Source organism: Cucurbita moschata, unplaced genomic scaffold (genome assembly GCF_002738365.1).
Source record: "Cucurbita moschata cultivar Rifu unplaced genomic scaffold, Cmos_1.0 Cmo_Scf00013, whole genome shotgun sequence".
NCBI lineage: Eukaryota > Viridiplantae > Streptophyta > Magnoliopsida > Cucurbitales > Cucurbitaceae > Cucurbita > Cucurbita moschata.
Window position 1 is genome coordinate 4,126,601 of NW_019268529.1, and position 21,538 is coordinate 4,148,138.

Here is a 21,538-nt window from a genome sequence, read left to right on the forward strand (position 1 = left end):
TTTTTTTTTTTTTTTTTTTTTTAATTTAATTTTTTTTATAATGAATTATTTATTTCTAAAAACATAAAAATGGAAATTAGATAATAATAATAATAATAAAACAAACCAAATGGGCCTAAATATTTTTAACTTTTATTCTCATTATTAATGTTTCTATTAATTACTGGGTAAGAAATAAAATTCATTTATAAATATAATGCCTAGTTTTATTCTCTCGATCTATAGAATTCAGTCTAAAAAAAACAAAACAAAAAAAAAAACGATCGAATTTTCAGTGGAAATCAAATGAAGAACGAAATGGAAGAACTCACAGTGGGATTTTATTCATTTGCTGTTTTGACAAATTTTTCTTGAAAAAATATCTCATAAGAACGTAGAAAATGGATTATTATACTCTGTTGATCGCGAGAAGAAGAAGCTTAACTCTAATCGACCATCGCCGATCCAACTTACAAGAAAGATGATGAAGAAATGAGACGGATTCAGTTCCTTAACCACTTCTCATAATTCCTCGCCTCGCCAGCAGCCTCGCGATCGGCGGTGTGAGCGCAATCGTGATCGGAACCCGAATCGGCAACAATGCCTTGTTGCAAAGCACGGCCAAAGCCAACGCGCCGCCAGTCGACGCTGCGAGCTCGGCTGTACGATTCCTTTTCCGCGGCTCTTCCATTACGGTTGATTGAATTCCTGATGTAGGTCTTTCTTCGATCACAAATCCATCGTCTACGGACGATGTGATTTCGGAGGGACTTGTCTGTGGCGTATCTTTGGAAGAGAATCCGTCCATGTGTAGCTTATCGAGTAGCGATTCTACATCGACATTGTTCTTGATGGCGACATAGAGGCCAGTGATCGAAGCCGCCGACACTGAGAAATGAACTCCGATTGCGACCTTCCCGTACTTCCTGAGAAGCTCGCGGAATCGGCCACCACCGGTGAAGAAAGCCATGGAAAAGGGCCGGGAAGGGAGGCGGCGCGTCGGAGCTGAGCTGTGGAAGGTGGAAGCTAGGGTTTCAAAGTTTTCGGACGGGTTGAAAATCCCTCTATTTTATTAGGAATTTATTTTTCAACGAGGCGTTTTTCTGAGGGAAAGTCAATACGACGCCGTTTTGCGATAGTTAAAAAGTCAACCGAATCTGGTTGAATGGGCCATCGTGAGTACAGCCCTTGTCGAGAGACCCTTCTAATGGGCCTAAAGCCCATCAATTTCAACCCGAATGTAATATTCAACTTTCTTTTATAAATTATAAGCTAAATTAGTCATAGTTTTCAATTTGGTCCCTATAAATTTTAGAATTACAATCTGGCTCTTCAAATTGTTCTAATAATTCTAATTAGTTGAGAGATAAATCAATAAATATATAAAGAGAAATAAAATAGGATTAATTTAATGGACATGCTGTTGTATCACATTATTCTCGAAATAACGATTCATTTATTTATCTTAGATAATTAAACGTGAAATCTCGTTGATCATATAAGAGTTATGTTGACATTGGTGGAGCTAGGAGAGGGGACGAGGAAGGAGGCAGGGCCGGGGTCATAGGTGGAAAGTGTTAAACGAACACGACTCTCCACAATGGTATAATATTGTCCACTTTGAGCATAAGCTCTCATGACTTTGCTTTGGGTTTCCCCAAAAGGCCTCACCCAATGAAGTTAGTATTCCTCACTTATAAATCCATGATCATTCCCCATCATCCAACGGAAAGGAGGTGAACGGAGGAGGAAAAGGAGAGAGTTTTTATTATTATTTTTTTCTTTAAAAAAATTAAAACGAATTATTAATTTGAATTTTAAAACTAGTTTTTTTATTTAAAAAAAAATTGCACTTTAGCCCTCCATTAAATAACTATTTAATAAAGGGTTTGATTGCCTAATTATAAAACATAGAGACGAAATAAAGCAATTTTTTTAATTTCAACAACCAAAAAATAACATACGAAATAGTAAAAAATGACAATGCTTATTTTAATTTTGATTTAAAAAAAATAAATGACAGAGAGAATGATTAAATATATGTATTTAAATAATAATAATAAAAATAAATAAATAAATAAAATATATGAGTCTATTATTCCTAATTAGAAACCAAAATTAATTTTGTATTTAAATTTTAGAGAATTTTAAAGGGATTTGTTGTTTCGGAAGAAATCTTGAGCAATTGTTCTTCGTTCTTCCCAAATCGGGAACGGAACCTCTTCTGCTCTCTTCTTCGAGTTCTTCCCGCGCGGAAAACCTAGATTTCAGGTATAGTTCTGCATCTTGCTTTTACCGCCTCTAAATCTCTAATATTGCTTTTCTCGTTGTGATTCCGGATGAATTTCGGTTTTGATTCGCAAGTTTTGTCTGGAATCAGTGATAATGTTCATGCTGCTATTTGTTGTTGTGTGTTGTAGTAGACTTGATATTGTTGTAGTTTGCTCCGGAATTGATTAATTGATTGTACTCCTTCGAATTCCTCTTGTGAAAAACAAAGACATGCAAGGAAAATCAATTTTCCATTGAGGACACTTCGCGCGCATTGTATACATTCGGAGAAATTGAGGATTGTTGTTGGCGTTGGTACGATAAATTAAGTTGGAAGTTTGAATGTTTTGACTCGTTTGATTGATCGTGTAACCTTCGTATTCATCCAATGATGCCTTTTATTGTCAAAATTTTCTTTTACAGCTTTAAGTTTCCGGAATTTTTGTATATTTTAAAGCTCCGTTTAATTATGACTCTTTATTTGCAGCGAGTAAGAGACGTTGTTGCAGAGATGTCTGACGAAGGAAGAGTACACCCTGATTGTAGAAATGCTTCTAATCCTTATCATGAATGTAGCGAGTACTGCTTTGAAATAATAGCAGAAGTCAAAGCCCGGAATCAGCAAAATGAGCCAGGTTTTTTCACATGCTACAATTTCTTTGCAACTCCCTTGAACATAATGACCTTCTCGTATTGTAGCTGACAATTTCATTATTCATCACTATTTATCCTTTTGTCTAATTTGTTAACGTTTTCTTTGAATTACGTAGCTTTTTTAACATTGCTAAAAATTGGCCCTATAAATTGCTTAACCATTCCTCCTCCACCTTTCAAATTCAAGTGATATCATTTGTTACCTTTCTCTCTGATCTCATGTATATGTTTTCTTGTGAATTTTGATCACAGTTGCCACTTCATCAGAAGCTGTTCAAGCTGGTCGAAGTAGTGCTCCTTCCAATTTTGCGCCTCCTGACGAGTATGAAGATCTTCATGATGAAAAGCCTGAAGAAGAAGGGCATAGTGATGGTGATACTGACAAATTGAGTGGTGGGGAGAATGTGGAAGGAGACTTCACAAAACTTACAGGGAGGAAAAAGAAATTGTTTGAACTCAGGCTTAAGATGGTAATTTTCTACATTTTCCAAAAGTAGTTAACAATTCCTATCAAGTATCAAGTAATGACTTATGGATCCATGGATGCAGAATGAGGCACGAAAAGCTAATCAGACAGCAATAGCTGCTGAAAAAAAGAAAATGGAACCTCCATCAGAATCAAGAGGCATTTCTAAACAAAAGTGGCTTGAGAATCGGAAGAAGAAAATCGGGAAGCTTTTGGATGCGAATGGCTTGGATATGACAAAAGCATACATGTTAGATACACAAGAGGCAGCAGAGTCCAAATATAAGAAATGGGAGAAGGATCCAGCTCCCTATGGATGGGATGGTGAGTCTCTATCTGTACTACAAATTTACACTATGGTGATCTTAGCTGCTTTTTTATGGACAGATACATTTTTTAATAATTTGACTCGATTCCTTAATTTGCTAGTTGATGACGAACACATGATTTGATCTAGGGTATAGATATTGTGAATCTGATTGTGAATTGAAAAAACTTCGTACTTAATGTACTGGTGTTTCTCACTGTATAAAGAAGCTATTTAAGTGTTTGTTTAATTATGAATCGTGTTATATCCCAAAGTAATCACATTTTTGGGGGGAGGACTTAGATATAAAGTTTGCTTAATTGGTTGTATTTTATCTATTTGTTGTTAATATGTAAATACTTATCTAAAAGGGTTAAACTGCTTTGGTTTTAACAGTTTTTAACCAGAAAACGTTGTATGATGCATACAAAAAGCGGACGAAGAATGTAAATGTTGACCTTGAGGAATATAATAAAATGAAAGAATCTGATCCTGAGTTCTACCGTGAGGCTTCAAGTCTTCAATATGGAAAGGTACTCTTAGTTCCACTGTATAATTTCGACCATATGTGTGATTATCAGATTTCTGAGGATATAGATCTTGTGTCACTATCCTGCAGGCACCTAAGATTTCAGAGGATAAGATTGACAATATGGTGAAAGAACTCAAGGACCGGGAGGAGAAGCGAAAGTCGTTTAGCCGTAGGAGGAAGTTCCATGAAGACAAGGATATCGATTCTATCAATGATCGTAATGAACATTTCAACAAAAAGATCGAGCGGGCCTTTGGTAGATATACTCTGGAGATCAAAAACAATCTTGAGCGAGGAACTGCATTGCCTGATTAAGGTATTTTGTTTATATGAGGCTCTGGCTCAATTATACATGCATGCATGCATACATTCTTTTTACTCTTGCCCACCTTTCTCTGGTATGTGCTGTGCTGAATATACTTCTCACGAGGAGAGACAAGATGTGAGATTCCCACATCGGTTAGAGAGGGGAAAGTAGAACAAAACATTCTTTAAAAGGGTGTGAAAACTTCTTTCTAGCCGGCGTGTTTTAAAAACCTTGAGGGAAAGCCCAAAAGAGAAAGCCTAAAGAGGACAATATCTACTAGCAGTGGGCGGGCCGTTACGTGTATTCTATGCTATGCTACGCTGAAATTACATATTTCTTTGTAAGCATGGCTTGGTGCACTTGATTAAATTTTATTTCGTGTAGGCTTTTTGAATCCAAGTAGTGGGGAGGTATTTAAAGCAGTTGATTTGTACGCAAAGCTATAGAAAGTGATTGTAAGTGATTTTGTTTTTAATATGACTATGAATTCACATTAGAAAAGAATTCTCTCCTATTTTATTTTGTCTTGCAATTAAATTAAAGAAAAGTTGTTTTCTTCCTTTATAGAAGTTTGTTCTATTTATCTCTGATTTTAACCGCTATCTTTAAAATGTCTCTTAAATATTTCTAAATTTTTATCTTCAGTAACTTTTGTCTACCGTCTTCTAATTTTTTTTTTTAATCTCAAATATAAGACTCTTTTTAAATGGGATGATTCTAAAACTACTTTTGTAAATAGACATTAATCATTTTAAAATGTTTTAAAATCGTTGCGGCATTAAATATCAATTGAAATGATTTATAACTAAACATTTTTACAAAATTAATTATTATTAAATCGCTTAATTGAAAACATTTAGGCTTATTCATTTACCAAGGAAAAAACATTTAAATATACTGTAACCCAACATTATAGCAATTCAACCCTTAATTATTAGTAATGTGTCACAATCGCTTTTTCTCGAGACTTTGCAAAGCATTTTCGTGATACTCACTCGCACCAACGAACAAGTTAGTGAACTCAAATTTATGTCACAGTTGGTATTGACGATATATATTATGTCATAGTTGGTATGGACGATATATTTCATGTCACAGTTGGTATGGACGATATATTTCATGTCACAGTTGGTATGGACGATATATGCTAAAGTCTTAGTTCTGTTAACAACGACATTGATAGCATATAATCTCTTAATACTAAAAACATTAATGTATAGCACATTTTGTGATAGATATTATAATAATAAAATAATACAAAATGAAAACGATAAAATAATATTAAAATAGAAGTAGACAATGATTTGACATGGTATACAACAACTATGACATGTCCTGAATAGGCATAATCATGACACCGAGCATAAATAAATGTCATAAATAAACAAGGATGAAGATCATGGCATGGAAGAACCATGCTAGGCCGAGGAGGCCAACGCCAGAACAGGACTACAGAGTGCTGCTTGTGCGTTATTTCCAATAAAAGTGGCGATGGTGATGTACAAGAAAATGAGAGTGGCCATGTACACCTCTGCAAAAGGAACCAAACCTTAAGCTCGTAAAACCCCATGAATGGAGCTGGTGGCGGATCCAGTCTTTCTTTCTTAGAAGACATGATTCATCGCTTTTTCAAAGCTTCAAGCACCTGCAAATGGAACTCTCTCTCTCTGTCTCTCTATGTATCTGCTTCTCAAAGCACTGAGGGAAAATGGAGACACTGTCATTTGGACAACAGCTAGCACTATCATGCACAAGCATTCAAATGTCCTCACTGGCCATAAATTTACATTCATCATTTTGAATAAATATCAAAATCTTGTAACCTAATTAACAGTCTGAAGAATGACACCAACAACATACCGTACGAAGTTTTAGATTCTAGTCTGTGATTAAATCAAAATCCAACTTGAATGAACTTTTCTCCTTGCAAATACAGACAATTTCATTACACCTATCAAATGTTCAATCTCCCAAGTAAATAACTTGATGGCTGATAAAGTTTTGCCTTAAAATTTCTATTAGGAGTAACAAATTTCTCAATCCCAGGAATTTCACACAGATAATACAACAACAATTACAGTTTTGGTGTCAGGCAAATGTCTGAAATCTTAGACACATATCTATATGCTAAACTAAAAACTTGGGAACATTGGGGTTATGCATATTAGTTTATGATCTTACTTGCAATAGCTCTGTTATCTTCTTGCCAGACTTTTTTTGTTTGTTAATATTTGCAGGGTGATTTCGAGTATGATCCAAAATTAACCCCAGCAAGTTAGCAGCTCCACATAATACTTTAAACAGGTGCTCGAATTATTTCAACTTTGAGCTTTGACACGACTTAGAATCCAGTGCACCTGTAAAAGTCCAACCACAGTAAGTTTGAAAATGAATCTCAAGATAACCGGGTTTATTGTAAGAAATAATGGACTTCCCAGTTCCCATAACAAAAAATAGCTCCATTGTTTAGTGCTTACGATGTTATTTTTAGGAGATTTCCAGTAAAATCCTTGGATCCCAATGACGAGTATGTTGGAGATTACTAAAACATAAATACTCAAAGCATGCTTCCCCATCCACTCCAGAACACATGTCAAGCATCGATAGCCGTGGACATCGACCTATAGAAATTAAGAGATCTTCAGACCTTAGTTGTCCATTTAGTTTGGCTAAGAAAAATACATGAATAGAATTTAACAAGGAAAAAAAGGTGGTTAGTCGTTCTTTAAACGACACCGCACCCTGATATTTATATTATTATGATTCAGTTTGAAGAATAATTCCAAATTCTTGCTTCCACTACGATGGTTTCATCTTCAATCCAAAATCTCAAAATTGATGAACTCACCAATATATATAGAGCACAAAAGAGTATTCCTGCTGACGCTGAAGTAATCAACATATAGCTGACTGTGTAGAGGGACTTATTTACAGGGATACCTGGAAGACAGTTACAAAATCAGATATTGTAAAAGATTATATATAGCATAACTTTGCTCAAAACATTGGAGAAAGAAATGGACAATGATCGGTCAACATTATTAGCCTAGTTGATATGATAGATACGTGTTCAGCAATGCATCTTCCATCAAGTCTATACCTACGAAGACGAGGAATATTCCGAGCACCAAGATCTTAAGAGAGAGCGAGAACCAGTTATTGGTGCGACTTTTGTGATCCTGGAAAATATTGAAGCGATGCAATTAGTGAACAATGTTTGACTTCAACGAGGAAATCAAAGAAAAGCAGAAAAGGATGAAAAGAGTATTTTACGTTACATGCAAAAACTATGCAAGCATTGTTTATATCGGAAACAAAGTGTCCACTATACTACTTTTTTCATTGAGATAAGTAAATTATGTGAAATGAGAACTTCCTAATCAGATGATGAGTAATATGCTAAATTCTTGCTTAAGCTCACCTGTACATTGGCAAGAATGTGACCATACTGAAGCCCTATTATGCATGCCACTGTCGCTGTTAAAGAGCTGCAAACATTTGCAACAGTAAAAAATGTACTCATGTGAAATAACGTATGTAAGGAATGAACATTCTTTCTACAAAAAAAAAAGAAGGGAAAAGAAACGAAAAATCTAGATTTCAATGAAGCATAAGAAATGCATCATCTGAAGGCTTCACAATTTAGATCAACAATTTGTAAGGGGTTAAATTTCAGCGGATGCATCTTAATATTATATTTCCCTGAAGGCCAAAATTGATGGCATTTCTCTCAAACACAACGGTCTGATTTAAAACTGAAGTTGGCACATCCCTTGAAAAAGTCCCGTATGCATCAAAACGAATGCATGTCTTTATAAATTCATTTTACTGAGAAGAAGAACAGATCTGCACCTTAGAAGACCCTCAGGTTCAAAAGGAGCATGACACCATGAAGGTGAAGTCTCAGGAACTTGACCGCTGGAGGAAATGTTGCACTCCTTCAAACCACATTCTTCATTAGGGCTCATCAAAATACACAACAATGGTGAACATTACAAGATCAAAAAACTGATTTAACTGATACCTTCAGATTTCTGTAGACAGGTTTCGTATACAAATGGTGAATACCAAGAACATAACGATCAATCATCCCAGCAGAATTACAAGCAGGTCCCATATCACCTCGAATAGAACAATTCACCTATAACAAGAATGATCTTATTTTCAGTAAGTTATGGCCCAAAGCTCTTCCTTTCTATCACCAAATAAAGGATTATCATAGTTTAGCATCCTAGATTTGAGGATGAAGCAACTGGTACATGGATCGAAGTAAAACTTTGCATGGGTATCATTCCAGATGTAAGTACATAAGCATTTCGATATTATCTCATTTTTTCCGCTTAAACTATAAAGAACGGGTTCTCTCCTTTTTCTAAAAATAGAAAATAATAGACAATAAAAATGAAGCTACTAGAGAAATGGGCACAAACATGGTGCATAGTATTTACTTACCATGTATACATAGCTTCCATTTGGTGGAAATGAAGAGCTCGTGGTTGATATTTTAAATTCCCAATCTGGAACATATAAACCATACAACAGTCCCATATACAATGACAACAGAAGAAATATGATACACCTGCAAATTCAAAACGCTAAACATGAAGAAACATAATAAAATAGAGAAGTTCAAGTATTCTTATAATGCCACTGCTTATTGCTAATGGTTATTTCAATGACTCTGATAAAGGGCTAAAGACTTAAAAATAACTAGTGTGATGAACCACCAAGATCAGATTGAGTAATAACTCTCAATTTCACTCAATATCTAAGTCTGTAGTACTCTCTTAGCAAAATTTTGCAACTAAAATCATGTCGTTACAAATACATAAATAGGAGGTCTGATCATACCTAGTAAAAGAGTAGAAAAAGGACAACTTAAAAACATTATTCATACCACCAAACATGAAATTGAAATTTAAGCAATAGCCTCTAGATATTATGCATATGTAACATCAATCAGGGTAACAAATACTATATCCTTACCAATGCCAGCTGAAACTCTTAGTATTTTGAGCTTCTTCACGTGTACAACGAGTAAGCCAGATCTCACATAGTGCAGCAATCAAGTATCCAACAGATATTCTCTACATTGAATCAAAATAGATACATAACCTGATGTTAGATGTAAGAGGAGGAAGAAAAGTTGGCCCAAATCCCTGTCTATAATTTAACGTTATGTCATTTTGTCAGCTTATAATCTAGCTTGGATGGCATTTGAGCCATCTCAAAAATATTGGGAGCAACATCATATAGTTCAAAATCTGGACCAAATTCATTAATTTGGTTATGTAACAGAAACCCTATAATTTTGTGCTCTGGCTAGATCAAACTTGGACCATTGTAGCAATTACACACAGAAAAGGAGAGACGAACGCAACACCTGCAAAATGCCAAGCCACCTTATCCTTTGCATATCAACACCATATGTCAATGATGTTATTCCGTGAAAGTAACCACCTGAAATAATCAGGAAAAATTATGATTGATCTTACAATTAAAATGTATGCAATCAAAATCAATATAAAATTCTGAACCACAGACTGCAGTACATCACTGACCGAGTACAACTTGACAATCTAAGTTCAGCACAAAAGTGACCATAAATAACTTTACCTTGAAGAAGAACGCCGAGAAGAAAAAGGTATAGACCCCTGCATGCTGCATTCTTTGTAGCAGTCACTTTACATTTTACTTCCTATTTTAAGCAATTCTGTATGTTAAAACAAAATCCCGGAAAAAATTTACAAAAACAGGAGAAACCATGATCCGTCTACCCGGATTTTACTTCCACACGTAGGAAAGGGCAGTAGCTAGTTGAACGAAGAAGCCAACCAGAGGCCAAAAATTCTTGGTTGAATCCATTCACTTACTTTATAAACAAGTGCAAGCGAGACTCCCGCAATAAATAGAAACCAAGGCATCACAAAATCAGCCAAATGAAGCCCATTCCATGGAGAATGAGCGATAACTGGTAAAAAAGAGCCACCGTAGTCCACGAACATCATCATCTGGATATACACAGCAGACAGCATAGCATTCAACAATCAAACATCACAAATTTAGCAGGTAGTAGTCAATTTACGGATTTGCTAAAGTGAGCAGCCACATAACACATATTTTCCTCTTAAGGAATTCATTAGAAAAGTAATATCTCATTAAAGTAAAACTCAAAGGCCGAACTAACAGAAATAACAAGAATGAGAAATTCTTTAATTGGACATTGATCAATAACCAGTTCCGGAGAAAGAAAAACGGCGTGCTCCAAACTAACCAATTGCACTCGTTTTAACATAAGAGTAAGAATCAGCTTCAATTACATCCTTTATCATCTCAACACAAGGCACATTGTTACCGATAACCAAACGCAGCCAAACCAAAAAGCACAAAACCAAACGATTATGCATGAACCGTAAATTCAAAAAGCATACGAAAACCAGGCAAAACAAAGAGATGTATGCAGCGTGTATAGTGAATCGAGATCCAGAGGTCAAACAAAGAGCTTACAAAGACGCTGAGACCGCGAAAGACATCGAGTGAGATAACGCGCGGAGTTTTGCAACTGGAGTCCGGCAATTCCTGTCGATTCTTCAGCAGCGGTTGAGAATCGGCCATTGATTCCGGCAAGAAGCGCGGAGGCCGAAGTAACTGAAAGTAGGCCAAAGCGATCAAATTCACAAGAATATGAACATCTGTAAGCCATGGTAAAGAACATGCTCCGCGGTAAACGCCGTCGCTTCGCTCAATGTCTCATTATTATGCGGTGGCGTGTTTTCATTGGCTGCAAACAGAATCTGACATAAATCGAAGTCTCAAAAATTATTTTTATTTTTCAGATATTTTAAAATAAGAAAAATAAAATTATATATATATCTATATATATATGTATGTATGTATGTATGTATGTATTATTATTATATTTAAAGGAAATAAATTTATAATTTTTTTCAGTGTTATGAATTTTAATTTATAGTTCTGGATCATTTATTAATTATTATTTTTATAAAAAAATGCATGAGAAAATACAATATTATATTATGGTTTAATTAGAGTATTAAATTATTGATTTGAAGAAAATAATATTGAATTATTGTATCATGAAAAGGAGAGTATTAAATTATAATATCATAATGCATTGCATTTGTTTGATTATTTTTGTCATTTTAATTCCATCCTACTTATTTAATTGACTTTTTTTTTTTAATAAAATATTTTAATTCAAGATTGATTTTAAAAAAAAATTATACGAATTTTAGGATGAGTCCTACGAATAATTAGGGGGAAAATCATGGGTATAAGACATGAGAGCTTATGCTCGATGCTCTTAACTTAGTCATGTCAATGGAGGACTTCAGATACAGTGACCCAATGGGTCCAAAAATGCAACCACATGTAACATGTTTCTTGACTGATGAGACCTACTATTCATGATTGATCCTTGGGCTCTCTTTTTTTTTTTTAGGGTTGGATGCATAGTACTTTTGTACATAGGATTCTCACATACGCACATGAACTCACTAATTCGGCTCGTTAATGTATCCTTATGCCTGACTATGGGTTAGCGCACACTTGCTGCCAATAATCAATGAAAAAGAAAAAAGTGTGTATAATAACATGATGCACGTGTCCACACACAACATACTAAAGAAGTAATCTATGCTCGTGTGTCATACAACATGCGTGAGGTCCCTTTACGTCAATGCCAAGAACAAAAACGAACCTGAAAGTTCAATAACATCTAACCCTCTTCGCCACTCTTCCTGCTATCCATAAGCATTGCCAGCCTCTTTGATAAACAAACGAGTCTCGATAAGTCCATCGAGCCAATTATCTTCTTCTCTCGTCAAACAAATAACTTCCAACCAACCCGATTCCCTTTAGATTTTTGGGATCAATCCAAGCTAGTCATGTATAATTAATACCAATGTCCCAAGTGTGAGGAGTGGTTGGGCTTGTTCCATGAGAGGCTGCGTGTGGCGCGCGCGGACATGCGCATGGTTGGAGTGTGGCGGAGTGAGGGCAAGCGCGCGCGGGGTCGTGGAGGGCGGCTCCACCACATTGTGGACTAAACTAAACCCATTCCATTTAAATACATAACTTTATCCATTCAAAAACATGCTCACCTTTCCCCAATTTAATGCTAATATTCCTATGGAATTTGTGTAATTATTTATTTTTATTTCTTAAATCAGCTCTACAATGGTATAAACTTATATGGAGATTATTTTTTTTGGTGCTTATTTCAGTGAAAAAATGAATATCAATTTTATCTCTAAATTTTAATTTTCTGAATTAGATCAAATACTTTTAGATAAATATAGTAATTTATGAGTGATATAAAAGAAAGTATATATATATATATAATATTTTGCAAGTGACCACTATTTTTTTTAATAATAGTAAAATCAAGTCAAACGTCATTCATATATATATATATATACATATATACATATATTTTAATTCCATCAATTTTAATATCGAACACATGTTATATAATCTATTTAACGAGAATTTTTTAAATATTTTTTCAAACAAAGAATACTTATTTGGAAAACAAAAATTAGGATACTTATTAACTTTTAAGATAAAAAAACCTAATACTTACGGTTTAAAATTAATATTATAACGTTTTAAAATATAATTGGGTGAAATGAAAATTGAAAGATAAAAGCTATTTATCACGGAATTTTCTTCTTAAATAATTAATTTAATATAATTATTAGGAAATATGAATATATATATTTTATTGAGAAATAAGGATAAAAAATAAGGAGTTTATTTATAATACATATTACATTACAACTAAAATTTCGTAAAACTCAAATATCAAAATATTCTTAATTTTTATAATGATCAAATTCTAATTTCCAGCTGGTGGGTTGGTCCGACCAAAAAAATATTAACTTGCTTCGTCCAAATTTTTTATTTTTCAAACCAGACTCAAAAAATCTAACCCAATAATGATTTGAGTTGAGTGGGTAATCCATCGCTTTCCGTTAGTCATATGAACACCTTTAAATTTAAATTAGGCGGTTAGATTTCACGCTTATAAATAAATCTAAGCTAGAACAGAGTTTTTATATATATATATATAAAACAAATGGAATTTGAATATTGGGCCAAAATTGATCGTATAATTTTTCTCCCAAAAATTTGGAATTCAAAATCTCAAAATAAGAATTTTCTTTTATTTTAGGGTAAAGGATTTTAAAGAAAGTTCATAGCTATTGACGGTGACTTCCAAAACCAAAGCAACGAATGAGATTAGATAGTGATTAACAGCAAACAATGGCTGAATAAATCGGATCATCGTCTCCCAGTTCTAAGCTTTAACAATCCCAGCGACAACTTTATCTTCTCAAATCCTCTTCTCCCCCTTTGCTAAATCTTTACCTCACACCCACAAAACCAAGCTCTCTTGGAAGCCATGGAGAAGCTTCTGTATTCTTCTTCTCCGACCCGCTTGAAAGCCCATCTTATTAATCGCGCTCCTTTTCTTCCTCCACTCCGTCGCATTGACCCATCAAAGCTCCATTTCCCCTCATCAACCCGTTCCGAGTTTACTCCACTTAATTCGTTCTCTTCCAGAATTGAGAACTCATTTCTTCCTTCTTCTTCTCTTCCTCGTCACCCTGTTTCTTCGCTGTTTCTGGCTGATTCTCGCGATGGGTCGCCGCCGAAACCTCATGTTCTACAGCGGATCGGAACTTTGCCCTCTGGAGAACAAAAGGTATCTTGAAAAATTTAGTCGAGGGGTGTTGTTTTCGTGACATTGTTGTATTTCATTTCTGTGTTGTTTGATGAACTCTCTGTGTTTGAGCTGGTTAGCGTACTGATCAACGAGTAGCGTAATTCCTGTTCATGATAAAGAGGAAGGGAAAGGGGAATGGAATGATTTTTCTAGTTTGGTTAGTGAATGGATAGGTTGGACTTGTGAATCCAATTTCCCTTTACTTTTTTAGCTTTTGTTTATATGATTTGTATGAACAAGGGCTGAAGATTTAGCATAAGAGTAGAACTGGGGTATAGGATTGTGCTGTTGTTGGTCAAGATTGTTGTCATTATGAATGTTCATATTGAACTAGGAATTTTAAAGTTTTGTTGGTAACAAAACGAACTTGAAGAACTAGTGGAAGGAGCCCTGTTATTTGGGATATCTGTGAATCAGAATATGGGAGGCTACTTGGTTTGGGGACCAAACTACTTTTTGCACCTTCTTGTTTCCAGCCACAAGGAAAACATTTGCTATGGAATGGTTCGACTGGCCATTCATTAGGGGAGCTGAAACTTAGATCTAATTTGGATTCCATACTATGTAAACTAGATGTGAGAGCTCACATCGGTTGAAGCGGGGAACAAAACATTCCTTATATAGGTGTGGAAATATGAAACATTCCTTGTATAGGTGTGGAAATATGAAACATTCCTTGTATAGGTGTGGAAATACAAAACATTCCTTGTATAAGTGTGGAAATACGAAACATTCCTTGTATAGGTGTGAAAATACGAAACATTCCTTATATAGGTGTGGAAATCTCTCTATAATAGTCACGTTTTAAAACCTTAAGGAGAAGCTCAGAAAGGAAAGCTCAAAGAGGACAATATCGGCTAGCGGTGAGCTTGGGCTATTAGACTGGAAGGGGTTGAAGTCTTTTTTCGTCTACTACCTGATCCTACATCTACCTCATAGGTAAAGCAAACAATTGGTCTGGACATCTTGAAAATAAATACCTACAAAACAAATCCAAATGTTTGCATATCAAAAAGCTCATCTAGAATCGAAGGTGCCCAAGAAATCGAATTCTCGACTTGGTGCACGATCTTCGAGGAAATAAATGTTTGGCAAAGAGGGTCTGCGAGTAGGCATCTCAACTTTAAAATGCCAATATAATCCGTGACGGAGTAGGAAAAGTCTGGACTAGCTATTTCTCGATCACATGGACTAGCTATTTCTTCGATCATACTCCGGTCTAAACATTTGGGAAAACATTTTGAAACTTCTTGCCTGGACTGGTTTGTCCCTTTGTAGATAGAAGATTTTGTATTCCACAGAGTTCTTAAGCATAGTGCAGTCCATCTTGTCCAATCGAAGGGAAAAGAAAGGGGAAAATTTGATAAATGGAACAATAGACTGAGTGTGGAACTTCTCAGACTCTTTCTAGGGGCACTACAAAATCTCAAATTTATGTAGATCTGGGACAGATCTAGTGAGATCTCACATCGGTTGGGGAGGAGAACGAAGCATTCTTTATAAGGGTGTGGAAACCTCTCCCTAGCAGACGCATTTTAAAAACCTTGAGGGGAAGTCCGAAAGGGAAAACTCAAAGAGAATAATATCTGTTAGCCGTGGGCTTGGGCTATTACAGATCTATTCAACTCATTCATCTGCAAGTGATTGACATGTGCAGCTAATGATCTCGACATTTCTAATATGATGGTAGCCCTTCTTCAAGTGGAAACAATTCGGTTTCTATAAGAAACCGTTCTTAAATGCGATTTGGGTGGGGTAAAAGTTAAAAGTAAAATTAGAACTGACGGGGATAGATTACGATTACCTAGGAATGGTTGTCGATAAGCTAGCTTGGCAGTCGACGTTCTTCACTTGGTGTGCACCTTTTAAGGTAAGAATTCTGCTCCAATCAAGTGCATTATGCACAATGTGGGGACTAACCTTCTTGTAATCTGGCTGTTTAACTTGGAATATTCTTTATCAATTTATGGTGGGCTGCTTATTTAGCTCAGCATTGTAATGAAACTAAACTTTTCCTTGTCAACTTCACAGTCCAAGGATACTGAAATATTGGATTTGATGACGATTCATGTATAGGTTGAACGGTTGATTGCGATATCGCAAATTTTGTCTCAGCAGTTGTACGTGCTATATTTGCGTGTCACGTGTCAATATTATTGCTAATTTGCTTTGAAAGGTTACAGAGTTTTCGTGTTCCAAAATTTATAGGCAAAAACTACAAGGACATTCATGGCGCTCTGTGTTGCTGTTCTGTTCTTGCTTCAACCAGTTTTTGCACCTTCTGCTTTTGCATCCTTCCACCCTGCAGCTACGACAGGGGGTCCTGCTGCTGCCACTTTTGGGGGAAGATTTTTCCGATCTGAACTATTGATCAGTGCTTGGACTGGTTTCTTTGCTGGGTGTTTACACACATTATCCGGGCCCGACCATCTTGCTGCTTTAGCTCCCCTCTCCATCGGGCGTACACGCATGGAAAGTGCTGCTGTTGGAGCCCTGTGGGGCTGTGGTCACGATGCAGGTCAGGTTATCTTCGGCCTCATATTCCTCCTATTGAAAGACCGACTTCATATCGAAACCATCCGTACTTGGGGCACAAGAGTCGTCGGTATTACTCTGCTTGTAATCGGTGCATTAGGCATTAGGGAGGCTTCGGAGGTTCCTACTCCTTGCGTTGCATTAGACAACGGCGAGTGTGACGTTAGCATGTATGAACCGTTAGATAATCCAACAGGAGGCAAGAAGAAGATAGGCTTTGCAACTTTTGCAACAGGTATTGTCCATGGGCTGCAACCAGATGCATTGATGATGATATTGCCTGCACTCGCACTGCCCTCTAGATTGGCTGGAGCTGCATTTCTTGTGATGTTTTTGGTAGGTACTGTAGTGGCGATGGGAAGTTATACAGTGTTCATAGGTTCATGTACTCAGGCCTTAAAGGAGAGGGTGCCTAGGATTACAGAGAAGCTCACATGGGCTGCTTCCTTTATAGCCATTGCTCTTGGATTGGCCATTCTCATCAGTCAGTACTTTGGGTTTAGCCTTTACTAAACTTCAACATTCCACACTTTTCTTGCTTCTTTGTTATTGTTAGAAGAATATGCTAGTAGTAATAAAAGGTTTGTTTATTATGTTTAGAGCAAAAGTTTCTCAAAAGTGCCACTTCTATTAGCAATTCTCTGCCATTTTGTTTATGAATCTTGTTTCATAGGCCTGCACAGTACAAATATGGGTGGAGAGATTTGGATCTTGAATGAATTCTAGGCCTACTTGAACCATCTTTTGATTTGGAATCACAGATTTTCAATCTTTGAATAAATTTCTATGAACATGGCAGTACAGGGATAAGAAAGGATTACTAAAAAGCAGAAATTCTCAATTTCTATATGGTAGCAACCAAGAGTGCACAAATTCTGAATGGCAAAAGGCAAATGGTTTATAGATTCACATACAAAGAGAAACAGCTGCATCAGTTATTTTCAAAATAAATATTAAACTACAAAATATTTGACATGAGTGCAAGAGAGGAGTGCTTTACTGAAACAAATTTTACAAAGGTCTCATCATGGCTTCTGTTTTTTGTTGGTATCGTGAAGGACACAAACATCCGCCGCCGTCTTCATCTGAAACGAACAGAACAGTTGATATTAGAAATAGCTGCTGTTTTTGTGTTTATTCAGGCATTCAGCTTGAAATTGAATAAACTTCTGAGATCTTATGTAAGACAGAATAATGTCACCATCAACTCCCATACTATCCAATCAAAAAGTCCACGTAACAAGAAGGAAACAAAACGACGAGGTATCGATTAAGGGAAATGGCAGGAGTGGAGAGCAACAGAGGTGGACAGAGACGGAGGCTAGAGAGGCATGAGTGAATTAGAACGTGGGGATTGAACGGTATGCAATATGACAATGGTTTGGAGTATAAGATTCATAAATATGGTGAGTTAAGCGAGTTGAAAGAGGACAACTCCAATAGGCATAGTCCATTAAAAAGGAAGGGATGGTGACTTAGTACTAACCGAAACCTTGCACGCACAATTTTCATAGGCATAAAAAAGTACAGAATTTTGGTGCTTAAAGACACCCACCACAGGGAAAATGAACACACCATCAACATATTAATTTCAAGAATTTCTACTATGATTACAAGGTACCATGGATCACGTGCTAAAACTAGGAAGTATAAATCAGGAAAATTCATCCTGAGTTATTAATTTATAATACTCCATGAGTGTCCAGACCCGAACATTCTCATGAGACAACCATCTTACTCTACTACATTTAGTTGATATGGTAACTCATATGATATTAAATCCTAGACAGATGACCAATATAGCTTGAACCAATTACCTTTAAATCTTTTAATATTTACATGACCTTTATTGACCACTGGACCAACCCGCGATGATTTCATATACGGCTCCTACTTCAAGTTGGGCACATTCATAGTCTAAAGGAATCAGTCATGCAGCTACTGAATCTATCCATCTACAAAGATATAAAGGTCTGATAACATGCATTACCTGTATGACATTAACAGCTTGCTTCACTGCCCATCCGAACAAGCTAATTACGATCAAAAGTGATAGGAGTGTCTTTTGTTGTATCGAGTGTAATATAACCTGAAAAAAGGTATCGAGTTCAAACAACTGGGATATTGTCCTACTCCTACCAACAACCCGACATTAACACTAATGACAAACTATACTTACATCCATCAATTTCTCATTTTGCTTCTCCGCCAGCAGAAATAGAGTAATGTAAAGAACCTATAGACGGAAAATGAGGATTGAGAACAGGTGGTGCACACCAATGAGTGTCTGAGTAATTAAAGAACAGAATTTCAAATTACCTCGCATGACACACAACAGTAAGCCATAAATGTCCTATTTCCATAATATGCCTTAAACAGCCAATTGGTGCTGTCTTTGACATCTTTATGACTGGCTTTGCCTAGCAAAAAGGTACTGAGGTAATAGTAAACCAAAAAAATCAGAGATGCATAACTATAATTATGCATAGTGAAGAAAAAAAAAATGTATACATGATCAAGCAGAATTAAAAGCAATATAATACCTGTACATTTGAAGCCAGTGGCTAGCAATATCCAAGGCAAGAAGTGATAAGAAAGTCAAACCAGGCCTGCATTACAACCCTCTATAATATTTACAACTAGTTTCTTTTTAGTCTTTACAAAATCCCTTGAAACTAGCAAAAATATTATGTATATATAAATGAAATCCTTACCTGTATACTTGGGATAGAATTACTAGTAGACAAGCAGTGCTAATCCTGTGATACAGCAGATTCTGATCAAAATTGTCAATCAAGGGCAAGGTTGTATGCCCTGAGGGACTTGATATCAATATAAAGTTACGAGTATAACAAATCCAGTAGTATATCAAATTTCCATATCTTAGATGCCAAAATATATATAAATACAAAGGTTAACGAAGATTGTACCGGTCTGTTACCATGTCCAGCACAGCCCCAAAGGTGGAAACTGAATCATTCAAGAAAAAAGCATTACATTTTACAGATAATGGTTCAACTTTAGAGACTATCAAAGTTCAAGTGATTGAAAACACTTGAAGCATCCTATCAATAACATTGTACACAGGTAACTAGGTTAAGGCTCTCCAATATAATTTTCTTCCACATATATATATAAACACCAGAATAAGTCAAACTGAGAAGTCCTTAATCACAGGTTATACATTTACTTAGTTCAATTAAAGCACTCAACACTGGGTATCATAGAACTATAAACATTTACTTCCGTTCGAAAATAAAGAGAACGGCAAAAACCATAACAGTCAAGATGAATATTGGCTTATAATATTTACGATAAAAACCAGAGAATTGCATCTAATATATATTTCTCCACAAGTACTCGCACGCATAGCAGATAAACACACAAACACGGTAAGTATGTACCTTGATTGAATTTGCGAGCACACCAACCGTCAATACCATCGCATACAAAGCTGAAACCATGAGTTTAATAAAAAACGTGTCCAGTTTCCCCCAATTTTGCATAAAGATATTGATGGAAAAGAGAAGGTGATATGGGAAATTAAGCACTAACCTGACAAAATAGAGGACTGAGAAAATTATTTTATTTGAGAAGCATAGGGCAAAGGCAACAATGTTCATGAGAACCCTTATATAACCTGCATTTCAGTCAAGAAAATATTTTAGAAATCATGAATGCATCATAACTTCAGCAATTAAGTAGAGTTCTTAAGTAGTGGCAGGGCATTCAATACAAAGATGACACAAGCTGATTGAATGATTTGAAGACACCATGCAATAAGAGAAACTTAATACCCACCAATAATATTGGGAACGTAAAGGTACACGGACAATTTACTTTGTTTCCGCTTCAACTTATCAGCCATGGAAGCTTCTCAAAGAGTTCAAAACTGAGTCAGATGAACTACACAATCAATCAATCAATCAATCTATAACTCCTGCATCCATAGCATATTTTCATGATTAAGTATTACCCCAAATCCGCACCAACAAGGACAAAAAGCTTAATCACATTAATCAAGAAAACATTCACTAATTCTAACAAGAAAAATGAAGTAGCCAAGGAAAACAAAGTCGGAAGAGAAGATGGAATAGAATAGAAGGGTTGACGGAAGAAAAAACCTCAAGAGGAAAAGCTGGTCCGGCTGCAGATCAAAAACCCTTGGTTGACAACCCTTTTGTCGATTTATTTCTGATTCTTTGCTTAACAGTGGAGCAAAACAACGGAATAACTGCAAGCAAATATCAAACAAAGACAAAGCATTAAATTAGATGAAGTTTGACGAAGGACCGTGGGCCAAATGGGGCCCATCCATATATGGAATCTGGGCCCCGAGGCTGAGAACTACTGGAATTCGGAGGAGGAAGAGTGTTTCGTCGTCAATGGCGGCGTAAATCGAAGGAATTAGAGATGAAAGCTGGCATCGTACCAGTGCGAAGAGGAGGAAGGAAAGAATCAATGGCGAGCGAGGAGAGAGATCCTGCGGAACTGAGTATGGAGAGTTGGTAATGGTGGTTGAAAAGTGGAGACCAACTTGATGAGAATGTGTGAAGTAGTGCTCCAATGGCGGTATAATGCATATGAAAAGCTTGAATCTCGACAGCCAGAGAGAGAAGGGGAGGGAGATGAGTACACAGAATGAGGTTGAAATCAAACCAAAATTAGGGCTGTTCTTGATCATGTTTTTTTTTTTTTTTTTTTTTTTTTTTTTTTTTTTTTTTTTTTTTTTTTTT

At 36.0% G+C, this 21,538-nt stretch overlaps 5 protein-coding genes across 5 annotated transcripts; 2 read left to right on the forward strand and 3 right to left on the reverse strand.

The window, feature by feature from the left end:
* Positions 1-288: 288 nt before the first annotated feature.
* On the reverse strand, positions 289-1,019 carry LOC111451320. Its single transcript, XM_023091696.1, has one exon. It carries the CDS (start codon positions 947-949, stop codon positions 491-493), a length of 459 nt encoding a protein of 152 aa, XP_022947464.1. The 5' UTR covers positions 950-1,019; the 3' UTR covers positions 289-490.
* Positions 1,020-2,102: 1,083 nt separating this feature from the next.
* LOC111451319 (pre-mRNA-splicing factor syf2-like) lies at positions 2,103-5,044 on the forward strand. The gene is made up of 7 exons (XM_023091695.1): positions 2,103-2,250; positions 2,738-2,885; positions 3,157-3,374; positions 3,454-3,694; positions 4,074-4,210; positions 4,297-4,525; positions 4,901-5,044. Exons 2-6 carry the CDS (start codon positions 2,762-2,764, stop codon positions 4,522-4,524), a joined length of 948 nt encoding a protein of 315 aa, XP_022947463.1. The 5' UTR covers positions 2,103-2,250; positions 2,738-2,761; the 3' UTR covers position 4,525; positions 4,901-5,044.
* Positions 5,045-6,432: 1,388 nt separating this feature from the next.
* Positions 6,433-11,250, reverse strand: LOC111451791 (heparan-alpha-glucosaminide N-acetyltransferase-like). Its single transcript, XM_023092347.1, has 13 exons — positions 11,024-11,250; positions 10,390-10,527; positions 10,133-10,214; positions 9,900-9,976; positions 9,503-9,603; positions 8,969-9,095; positions 8,541-8,657; positions 8,369-8,454; positions 7,938-8,004; positions 7,617-7,695; positions 7,365-7,456; positions 6,994-7,137; positions 6,433-6,873 (listed from the first exon to the last, which is right to left on the reverse strand). Exons 1-13 carry the CDS (start codon positions 11,129-11,131, stop codon positions 6,835-6,837), a joined length of 1,257 nt encoding a protein of 418 aa, XP_022948115.1. The 5' UTR covers positions 11,132-11,250; the 3' UTR covers positions 6,433-6,834.
* Positions 11,251-13,761: 2,511 nt separating this feature from the next.
* On the forward strand, positions 13,762-17,458 carry LOC111451513. The gene is made up of 2 exons (XM_023091972.1): positions 13,762-14,246; positions 16,476-17,458. The coding sequence occupies exons 1-2, from the start codon at positions 13,944-13,946 to the stop codon at positions 17,313-17,315; spliced, it is 1,143 nt and encodes a 380-aa protein (XP_022947740.1). The 5' UTR covers positions 13,762-13,943; the 3' UTR covers positions 17,316-17,458.
* A 161-nt stretch (positions 17,459-17,619) lies between these two features.
* Positions 17,620-21,469, reverse strand: LOC111451514 (CDP-diacylglycerol--inositol 3-phosphatidyltransferase 1-like). Its single transcript, XM_023091973.1, has 12 exons — positions 21,235-21,469; positions 20,927-21,036; positions 20,604-20,742; positions 20,358-20,442; positions 20,207-20,256; positions 19,733-19,772; positions 19,517-19,561; positions 19,346-19,411; positions 19,122-19,236; positions 18,982-19,038; positions 18,793-18,891; positions 17,620-17,887 (listed from the first exon to the last, which is right to left on the reverse strand). The coding sequence occupies exons 3-12, from the start codon at positions 20,668-20,670 to the stop codon at positions 17,828-17,830; spliced, it is 684 nt and encodes a 227-aa protein (XP_022947741.1). The 5' UTR covers positions 20,671-20,742; positions 20,927-21,036; positions 21,235-21,469; the 3' UTR covers positions 17,620-17,827.
* Between the last annotated feature and the right edge of the window lie 69 nt (positions 21,470-21,538).